The sequence below is a fragment of the Austrofundulus limnaeus genome, unplaced genomic scaffold (assembly GCF_001266775.1).
Source record: "Austrofundulus limnaeus strain Quisiro unplaced genomic scaffold, Austrofundulus_limnaeus-1.0 Scaffold176, whole genome shotgun sequence".
In the NCBI taxonomy this organism is placed as follows: Eukaryota; Metazoa; Chordata; class Actinopteri; order Cyprinodontiformes; family Rivulidae; genus Austrofundulus; species Austrofundulus limnaeus.
The window spans coordinates 740,423-751,884 of NW_013952578.1; the positions used below are offsets into that span (position 1 = coordinate 740,423).

Genomic DNA, 11,462 nt, shown 5'->3' on the forward strand with positions numbered 1-11,462 from the left:
ACTGTATATTTACATATATACGGTTTTTGCAGATTTCATTACTCCAACAAGCTGTGTGCAAATGCATTTACTTTTTAATTTAGAATTGTTTTAACATAACCGAGGATGACTGCAGTGCGAATGCAGCACTGGGGATTTTTACACACAATCACACTCCATCTGATGTACTTTAAATAAACACAGATCTGCATCTGCTGCAGTCACTGAAAAAAAACAACAATCTCTCCTCTCTCTGTCTCTTACACACAAACACACACACACACACACACACACACACACACACACACACACACACACACACACACACACATACTGTACACACACCATTAGTCGCTCAGTTCTGTGCTGAGCTGTCTTTGGCTGCAGTGAGCTCCATGTTTAATATAAATAACAGGAGGAGACCTGCACACACAGACACTTTTCCTCTCCTGCTGGAGGTTGTTATGATTTCATCTCTGGTTGGCAGGAAGTGTGTGTGAGAAACAGAGGGAGAGCTGCATGGCACCGCCACAGGAAAGGGGACAAATATGGACCTCAGATGGACACAGACTCATGCAAAGTGCTGATCAACGCAGAGCACGGGCAGAAGGTTTGCTTCAACATTCGGTCAAGGGTCACCGATCAAGTCTGTAGGAAAAGTCAGGACATGGACTTACAGTTTGTGGAAATATGGCAACATTATCTCTGAGGTTTCTTTACTTTGTCGCAAAGACGGTACAAAAATAACGAACACTAATTCTGAGCGTACAACCTAATTATTCTGTCACCTTTCTGGGATTATCCCTCTGCTTAAAATAAAAGCCTCTGCACTTTGATTCACCTCATTATGAGGCTTAGAATTAAAATAACAGTAGTTATGTTTACATGGACATAAGTAATCAGAATAAACAGCTGTTCCGAATAAACATGTGTCCGTCTTATTTGTCTGAAAAGACTTTAATGTGATGATTAATGACTTCTATTCTTCCACTGTCCCTCTGACTACTGGTGTGCCTCAAGGCTCTATTCTTGGACCTGTGCTGTTCTCACTGTATATGTTGCCAATGAGTTTGGTTACAGCTAAACATAATCTCCAGTTCCATTTTTATGAAGACAATATATGATAGAAGTCTATTTGCCAATTGTCCCCAACATCATAAACCTTTTGGACAATATTTTGAATAGTCTTAAGGATATTAGAGAGTGGCTTTCACGAAAGTTTCTGCACCTGAATGAAAACAAAACAGAATGTATTTTGTTTGGGGCTATGGCTTTGGCTCCTTACTGTAGACCTGTGGTGGAGAATTTGGGTGTGACGTTTGATGATTGACTAAAATTTGACAAATAGTTTGACTGAGAGAAGCAGCTTTTTTCAACTCCGAACTCTGGCTAAGGTTAAACCTTTCCTGAGTTGAAAGGACCTTAAAAAGGCAATGCATGCTTTTATCGGTTCTCGCTTTGATTACTGAAACGCACTTTATGTTGGAGTTAGCCAGGGTTCTCTATGTCCAGAATTCTGCTGCTAGACTGTTGACTAACACTAGGAGGCTCAGTCACACCACGCCTGTACTTTACTCCCTTCATTGGCTCAAAGTTTGTTTTAGGGTTCATTTTAAACTTCAAATGTTTGTTTTTAAAGCTGTTCGTGGTATTGCACCTTCTTCTTTGTGTGATCTTTTAAAAGCACATCATCCAGTTAGAACTCTTCAGTCCGCTGACCAACATCTTTTGGAAGTCCCTGGATCAAAGTCCAACACTGTGGTGACAATTCATTTGCTGGAGCTGGTACAAAGTTATGGCATTCATTTCTATTAGAGCTGCGCATGATTAATATCCTATTTTTGTTCAAAGCTAAGCCGAAGACATATTTGTTTAGAACTGTTTTTAGCACGTTGTAGTACACTGTTATTGTTTCTACCAATGTTGTTGGTTTTTATTCTTTATTTTTTATTACTGAACTAATGGAAAGCACTTTGGTCCAGTAGTCACTTTTGTAAATTGCTATATAAATAAAATTTGATTGATTGATTGATTAAGTGATCAACACCAAACCACCTGTTTAGAACATTATTTATATACCATATCAACATAATATAGTATATAACTACTGAGGAAAATTGTTTTTATTTTAATCAAAATGACATCTGTTATAATTCCAGATCAAATATTCAAACGTTTCAGAGTTTTCTGATGAATATTCAGTGTTTAATCTTTATGTACAGTATTATCAATACATTCCAAATACAACATATTATTAAGACATTACACTTGTGCAAGAAATGTTATAGATAAGTTGTAGGATTAAATACTTATAATTCTTCCTACTCCTGTTCAAACTGATAAAACACTGGCATGTTCTATTACCTCAGTTACTGATTTGTGTGCAATATTTTTTATAATATCATTTTTAGTTTCTACTTTTGTGCTCATCCATTTGTGGGTATGTTATCACGATTATTATTATTTTTTATGATTTTTTTTCCTTAAAGGCTTTGTGCAATAAGGCTATTTTAACCTGTTTGAATTAAATAAATAAACCTAAACCCCATGTAGTCTGACATGTTTTGAGTTTGAAACTTTTTATTTTTTTATTTTATTTTATTTTTTTCCCCAGGATTGATTTAGCTTCTGGCTCTTGCAAAGAAATGGATCTCTTCTGAATCACACCTCGAGTCTTTAAATTAAAAATAGTAATCCATAAATCACATCAGCCAGACCCTTCAGAAGCTCTAATGATAACATTCACCATGATGTATGGATTCTGTCCTCATGTTAATTCCCTGAGTTACCATGAGATTTGCGGATTACAGCTGACAGAGTTCTGGATTATTTCAGTCAGTGTCCTCCATGATCCTAAACATCTTGACCTCCTTCCTGCATATGTTAGGCCACAGTCAGCTTGACTTTATTTACTGCCTGTTTGCTGCTGAATCAGGTCCAGAAGCTCTAATTTACCAATATTTATTGCTGTCGGGTTTTTTTTCCACAATTGTCTGAAATCCTTAATACAGTCCTGGAACAAAACCTTTATATATATAATTAGAAATAGTTTTATTTGATACAAAAATTATTCCTTAAACCATAATTTCTTCTTCTAGTTTAAATACTAATTGTTTTTCTTGTCATACATCTATAGAAGGTGACCTATGACCTACTATGGATTAAAAGTTTTCCATTGCTAGTAAGTAATGGTTGTTATATTAATAAATTAAATACATTAAAACAAATAAATCTTGGCAACTATAATAATCCGTTCCTGAAGAAATACTAAGAATCTTGACAAAAACTGTTTTTTAGTTTTTTTTTTTTCAAACAAATACCAGTTTTGAGGTCAAATTCCAATATGTAACTGCTAATAAGAAAAATTGTATTATTTCTACCCTGAAAATGACACCTAAGGGTAAACTTCATGTCTTCACCGAGTCATTACGGATCAGGAAACCTAAGTGCAATACCCTGTTTTTCGCCATAACACCCTCTGCACAGCTTCTTCAACTGAATAATACATGTTGACCTTAAAGAGCGACTCACACAAACAAATCTAAGCCAAACAGAAAAGACATTACAGCAGTAAATCAGGGCCAAACGCACTATAACTGTGTCTGTGTGTCCGTTTGGAAACTGATTTATGCTTTTGTTTGTGTGTTTGTGAGATCAATGTTCAGGCCTCTGCCATGACAGCGCCCTGTTAGCTGAGCCAATGAGCACTTATAACCTGGTTTCCTTGGTTATGGCCTTCTCAGTCCGTCTCAGTGGACACATTTCTGGGATGGTGCCTGTTTGGTGCTTTACTGTGAGCCTATGGCTGTCTTTGTTGTGGTAAAAAGAGAATGATACATACATACATACATATATATATTACATACATACATACATATTTTTTTTTCTTTTAAAAAGTTACCCGACAGCTCAGATTAAGATGTATAATAAATAAATTTAGGTACTGTACAGGTTAAATTTAGAATAGAATAGAATAGAATAGAATAGAATAGAATAGAATAGAAAGTCTTTATTGTCCCGCCGAGGGGAAACTCAGGTGTCACAGCAGCATCAGTACAGAGGTTCACACACTAGTTTACAAACTGTAGACAACGCACAAAAACAAAATTACCACTAACTAGCAATGATACTACTAATACTAAAAATATACTATAAAAGATTGTGCAAGAATAAAAAGATCTGTTGTGTTTTAGAGACTGTAAGTTACTTATCAGAATTTGACATTAGATATTAGAATTGACCTATTTTCAGTTAAATTTAAAACAGTCATTTACAAATCATGTCATGTTAGTTTGTCATTAAAAAGTGCTTAAGACCCCAAGTTTGACTTAAACATTTACAAAATCCTTTTAAATGAAACTTTGCCGGATTTTAATCCAGATGTTGCAAACAGTTCAAATGTTATTTAGGTGTTTTTTTCCAACCAAAACATGTCACTAGCTGCATTTCCATTGACCATGAAAATGTGCAAATTAGAATTTCGAGAAAATAAATTTGCTCAATGGAAACACGTCAATTTCGAAAAAAAATTGTGTTTTTCGACAAAATGTTTTTGCGCTAGGATGAGATGGTTTTTCGGCCTTATCGAAATTGGTGTTTTTCCATTGCAAAACTGCAATGGAAACACTTTTTTCACATCACGGGAGTCACGTGATCAACAACCGGCTGTTTCTACTGGTGAAAAAGACGAAGAAGAAGAAGATAACAGGAAGTAGAAGTAGTAGTAATATCACAGAAGTTGTATAAAATAGTAAACTCACCGACTACAATTTCCCAAAAACACAGCATACGTAGCCGCTCCCAAGTAGGGACTTGTCTCTGGAAAGCCTCGATAAGACGCCAACATCTCCTTTGATGATGAGCACTAGTGTCATGGTATCAGTATGCTATGTGTTTACATCCATTGCCGTCATGTTTGTAATGACTTATCGCGAGAACAAATGTATTCACGCGTGACTTTAATAGCATTTCTTACTTAATGGAAACACCGCARYYGBRAAACTGTGTTTTTCGACATTAACAGAATATCGACAAAGTTTTGCGCACATTTGCAATGGAAACGCAGCTAACGATGTGGGGTTGCTGCAGGTGGTCAGGTCCAGGTTCAGCAAGTTTGTGCTCAAAGAATGAGGTCAGCTGACTACCTGGACATACTGAATGACCAGGTTATTCCATCAATGGATTGTTTCATCCCTGATGGCACGGCCATATTCCAAGAAGACAATGCCAGGATTCACCGGGCTCTTATTGTGAAAGAGTGGTTCAGGGAGCATGAGACATCATTTTCACATAAGGATCGGCTTCAAAGAGTCCGTTGAGAATCTTTGGGATGTGCTGGAGAAGGTCAGACTACCATCATCAATGCAAGGTCTTGGTAAAAATTAATTCAACACTGGATGTAAATAAATCTTGTGACATTGCAGAAGCTTATCCAAACAATGCCACAGAGAATGTGTGCCGTAATAAAAGCTAAAGACGGTCCAACGCAACATTAGAGTGACCTTTCTTTTTGTCCAGGCAGTGTATGATGAAATAAATAAAACCGTCCAGACATAATCATCAGAAACATGGCTGAGTACGGGCTGCCCCTCACACTGCCTGCTTAGAATAATTATAGCCTTTGAGCACATTTTGTGGATGACCTTTGTTCTAAAGACCCCAATGTGACCAGAACCACTACAGTGTGCTCACATAACTGCTGCGCAAATGAAATGGGAATAATGCGGCCTTTTTATCTTTAACGTCCATTACAATTGATAAAACACAAATATGACCCATCATATCGAAATGAGGATTAAGTCAAATTTGGTCAAAATTACCTAATTATATTTTCAGATTCTTGACTTTAAAAGCTACATTTTGACACCTGGATCATTCTGATATCATAAGTAAATCCATAGATATGACTTAATTTGTCTTGTTGGTTACAATAATACATAAATATTTGGTCTGAAGCCTAATTTTGTGTCATTTTAATGAGGAATTTTTGATGTCCTTATAAAGAGGAAACCTCAAATTATATTTGAATATTGAGATTTCTCAGCTAAAAAGAAACAAAACTTTACTAGCTCACAGGGAAAATCTTAAAATTTTAAGGTTTTTTTTTCCTCAAAATCAGGTTTTTTTGTTGCTACTGTTCAAAAAAAGTGTTTAAAAGTTTTGTTTTATGATTATATTTCAGACAGTTCATTCAAATGTTACATTGATAAGGCTTTTATTCATTATATTTTGACAAAATGCAATTTTCGTTAACATTTTAGTCAAAACACTATATTTGCCTTTTTCTCCATATACCAATTTCGGACTTAATCCTTGTTTCGATGTGATGGGTCAAACATAATGATGAACTCCACCAGTAAGCAGACAGATCTACAGTGAAGAGAGCAGAGTCCTCTCTCATCACATAATGAATGTATAGGGGTGTCATTGTTTCAGTACTCACCCTCCGGTCTGTACTGGGCTACAATAGTAACCGTCTGTCCGGCGTTCTTCAGAGCTGCAGCTGCCTGTTCATGAGTCGCGCTGGTCAGGTCCACCCCATTCACCTACACACGCAAACACACACCCTGTTAGAGCGCATCGCTTGAGTAAGTATTTAGCATACCTTCAAAACACGTCTTATTTTATTGATCTCATAACGTAGCATCTGTGTACTTCACCAAGTCTTGTTAAATGCATGAAATTACTCCCCAGTCTGTGTTGGCATGAATAAATAACACAATTCTGCAGGGTCACACTGCGTCACTGCAGTCTGAGAACTCCGTCTTTAGACATTAAAACACACCCTGCGTTGTACGCCATGGTGCAAAAGCCCCGCCACCACTCACAGCCCGCCGCATGCAAGGGTGACATGGCGGCCATGATCGAGATGAAAAAGGACGAAGCCGATCACGACAGAGATGGATGCCCGTATGACACTCTCCACATCTACGGCTACGAGGGACCCGAGTCTTTAGCCGGGAGTCTCAGCTCTCTGGAAAGTTCTTCATCTGGGTCAAACTTGGATTACGACTTTCTCAACGAATGGGGGCCAAGGTTTAGGGTTCTGGCTGAGCTGTACGGTGTGGATGGAGCCGACTACTACCATCAGTACTGATAGAACCTCCTTTTTTTTCCAGAATGTACACATGGAAAGTGTGCATCAGTGAAAAGAGCCATAAAAACACTCAAAACATGCAAGAACCATGCAGAAAAAAAAATCACATAAAAGAAACTTCTTTGACTTTTAAAAACACAATCAGGGGGGTCTTTTTTCCCCTCCAAACAGTTAGCTTCACCAGTAAGTCAGTGGATTCATTTGTGTCTTGTGCCTCTTCTCTCTTCACTCCCAATCAGAAAATAAGAGATTTATTGAATCCTGGAAGCTCCTGTGGGCTGAGTCAAGGATTTTCTAGTTTTACATTTTTCCTGCTTATTGTTTTTTTTTTCTATGCTAATGTCAATCAACTAAGCAATTTTTAAAGTAACTCATGGACATGACATCATAGGGTTAAGTAAGAACTAACAGCTTCATACAGAAGAAGACTAATTTTTAATGATTTCAGGACACCATGAACTTTTTTTTTTCACTATCGTGATGCAAATTCAAACTGAAGAAATGTTTTCTGCCGACTGATCAAAATTTATCTTGGGTCATAATGTTCCAAGATGATTTTGAAGAAAAATTGTGTATGTATTTTTTGTTTATGTCTCAGCTTTTGTGTGTAGCCATGTTTCGGTCCGGATACCCACTTTCTCAGTTCTAACTTGGCCCTCTTGTACAGTTTCTCTTCAAAATCATACAGCATTTAAAATATCTATTAACTCTTGTTTTTAGGCAAGCTTGTTAAACCGCAATTCAGTTTCCTATTATTTGTTTCCGGTTTGAGATGCAAAATGCTGCATGAGAGGAAAAACTAATCATCTTCAATTCTGGAATATGTGACTTTCTTAAATTTGGTTGCTAGAAAAGTTTAAAAAGACTACAAAAACACCGAACAGCAACACAAGTTTAAGCCTTGCCATATAATGATACAACTAAGGAGCCATTTTCCACATGAGTCATTTCGAACCATTTTCCCCCGTTATTTTCTGCTCTGAAGAGAGAAAAGACAATAGACAGATAGGCAGACAGGAAATGGCTCTACTGCTGTTCAAACAGAATTACAGCTCGTTCCCAGGTTTTTATTTGACAGAACTCCTCATCGCCATTTATTGTTGTGATGAAAGCTGAGTCCTTCGAGGCAGGCTCAGACAAAAGTCATTCACACAACTCAGGAAGCATAAGCAGCTACTTGTGCTGTCATGATGTCTCTGGTGTGGCTTGAATAACTTTAACCTCTCATACTTTATGGCTACTGTCGGATCAAAACATTGATAACCAGAAATATCACAAAATGTTGGAAATCATTTGAATATGTACTTTTAGCTGAATTCAAAACAGATAAATGGACAGATTCAGGAAAATGAAAGATTCTTTTGTTTTCCCATAGCCCTTTTTAATGCTTTTCTCAGTGGTGGGCACAGCTAATCAAAAAGTTAAGTTCATTAACCACTAATCTGCTGAACAAGAATCTAATCCTAAAACACTAAACAGATTTTTTAAATTAGTGGAAGCTAATGCTAACTGCTAAAACAAATGTCATTCAATCTTTGTGTCACACATCTTTATCTCTATCCAGCTGAAGACTGCTGGGACTAATGCAAACTTGTTAATTTACTACTGGTTTAATTTAAAGGTGAGTGGGATTGTTTGTGGCAAATCAGCCAATCCAAACTAAGTGTGTATTATTATAGATATCATTTGAAGTTAGTCAAACACAAATAGCAAATACTTTCTCATCCATATTCTATACATAGTGATTTTTTGTATTTGTTATTTAAATATTATTAAATGTTATTTTATTTCTTTTTGACACCCTTAGCTTGAAGTTTAGCTGTTAGAGATTCTACATGCTACACGTGTGGTGCCTGACGCCCATCACTGCTTATAAGATGAGATGGTTTTTCATTTATTTCAAGATAAATGCCATAAAGATAGAAGTTTTACACTTGTGACATTTTTAGTAAACTTAATGGAACCTAATTTAGAGGAAACTAATTGGTCCGCTAACGGTTTCCAACGTTAGCAGAAAAGCTAAACCACTAAATGAGACGATAGTTACACTATAAGCGGATTAACAGAATTGTGCCCACCTCTGACTTTTGTGTTGTTGTCAGTCATTTACGGTCATCTTGGATATTTGAGCTTACTGTTCTGATGTTTGCACCCCCCCGGCACACTGCAGGCACAATTTACATAAAAATGTGAATTTCCTTTTAGTAGCAAAGATACCTGTTCACTTTACTGAAAATGCAAACACACGTCAGAAACGTTTTTGCTTTTCATGACATTTTATTGACAAAATATGTGTTTGATATGACAACTTCACTGGTGCCACTGCTTCTTCTTATTGTTATTGCACTTTGTGACATCATTCAAAAATCCTGAATCCTTGAACGTCCTCTGTGGATATGTCAGTCAATTATTAGCTTCTGCGGTAATTACCCACTCCCTGCGGACCTTCTAACCCCTGACCGGGCCCTGTAGAGCACCTGAGCAATTTATCACTCAGCCGCATTTAAATAATAACTGCAGGCCTTTTTTGTCTTATTGCGTAATGGCTTGGTAATAGGCTATAGCGCCTGCAGTTAAAAGGCCATTCAAAATCCATCATAAAGGTAAAAGGTCACCAATTTTCTGTAATGACGACATCTGAATCAGACGCATGGCTTAGTCATGTAGACTTGTCATTGTTAAGGTTTCTTTATTTTTAAAATGTTTAGTTTTTATTTGTTGTAGTTTATTTACTCTGCTGTTTATTCTGTTTTCTTTGGATTTGAACGTGTTTCCTTAAAACTAAGGCCAACTTGGAATGCCATTGGATAAATGGTGAGCACAATAGCTGGAAGCGCTCAGAGAGCCAGCTTCATTTATATTTTTATACCCTCAATGTGCTCGGTCCCCTCGTCCTTACTCTCAGCCTTTCTCTCCTTGTTTTGCCTCACCGTCTCTCCTCCACGTCTCCTCTCTCTTTGTCCTTTAATCAGCTAAACCAAACAGCAGGGCTCGGCTTCCTGTCCATCTGGGATAGTGCCCGCCCCTTTCTGTCTGTGTTATCACTCTCGTGAGCCAACACATTGTGCTCACTTCCTGTTAGCGCAGCCTGGGAAACAACCTTGGAGCGGAAGAGGGATCGAGGCAGGGAGAAACATGGAGTTAGGGTTTAAGATGTGAGGGAGGAGAACCAGCAAAAAGGAGTTCAGAACAAAGATGTTTGGGATGAAATGTTGAGCCATAACACACAGGAAGTGGTGCTACCAACCTGAGGCTATTTGATCTTTTTAAAGCAACAAATTATTTTTAAGAAATCAAAATTAGTAGTAGAATTTTTGCAAATCGTAAACTGATATATTTTAAATTATGGGCTCCAAATACCAAAACATAAAGGTGAACATTACATCAGTGTGTGTTAAACATTGTTCAAGACAATGTTATCTCAGCTAGTTATAGTAAAAGCAAGCAAAAACAATAAAAAATGCAATCTAGACAAAAAAAAGGTCAGTTAAACATATTCCCGATTAAAAAAGGAGCTTGTTTTGCCACTTTTTGAAAACTGACACTTTTTTTATTTTGAGCTGTCTCCAATTTTTGTATGTGTATGATCATTGTAATTACACGATGTTTCTACACATGTATTTGGGGAAAAAACATCTCAACCAGCTGCAGCAAAAAGAGGTGCTGCATTATTATTTTTCTTTCAGCAATATTGACTGCAGAGTAAATGTGCAGAAAATGTAAAGAATTTTATGAAGATATAGATGGGATATTTTATAATCAAGTTTTAAAACTGTAACAAAACTTCAAACAGATTTCTATGGCAATGTGAGCTGGTGTTAGAATCCATATTTTATATTTTGAAATTTTGAAATATGCGCTGAGACATTTGTTTTAAATAAGTCATTTGTTTTTATCTCATGTATCTGTGCTTATTTCACGTTTCTGCTCGTATTTTTCATTTATAAAAAAAATCTAAATATGACCAATATTAAATGATTCCTTTGTTGAAATATTTTAAAATCATTTCAAAGTCCTTCTGTGTTTAAGACGACTTAAGCTTCATTGGGGAGTTTTGGACATTAACAACGAGTAGCAGCATTCCTTTGCATGAATAAAAAAAGATGAAGCTTGGACTTAGACGGTAAAAACACGTCTCTCAGGGTCGAATTCAGGCCACAAAGGTTGTTCACATTTATGGCAAAGAACAAGTGAAACCATCTCCAGAGAATACAGTACACTGGTTTATGGTTTAAGTGATCTTATTTTGTTTTGGGTTTTTTTTAGGGTATCCCATTCATTGACTGAGGGATTTTACTTAGAAAAAAAATCTATCTAGAAATAAAGGTGCCTAATAGTTACTGTTCTTTCTTTTTCTCCAAAATTTTGTATTTAAATGTTTTTTTTT

At 36.6% G+C, this 11,462-nt stretch overlaps 1 protein-coding gene across 5 annotated transcripts in view; it reads right to left on the reverse strand.

The window, feature by feature from the left end:
- LOC106524105 (discs large homolog 1-like protein) overlaps positions 1 to 11,462 on the reverse strand; it is a gene marked incomplete in the record, with an annotated part of 158,795 nt that overhangs the window by 40,488 nt on the left and 106,845 nt on the right. For all 5 annotated transcript variants that reach the window (XM_014017766.1, XM_014017765.1, XM_014017769.1 and 2 more), the window contains 1 exon segment: positions 6,422 to 6,524. In XM_014017766.1, coding sequence (XP_013873220.1) covers positions 6,422 to 6,524 — 103 coding nt within the window.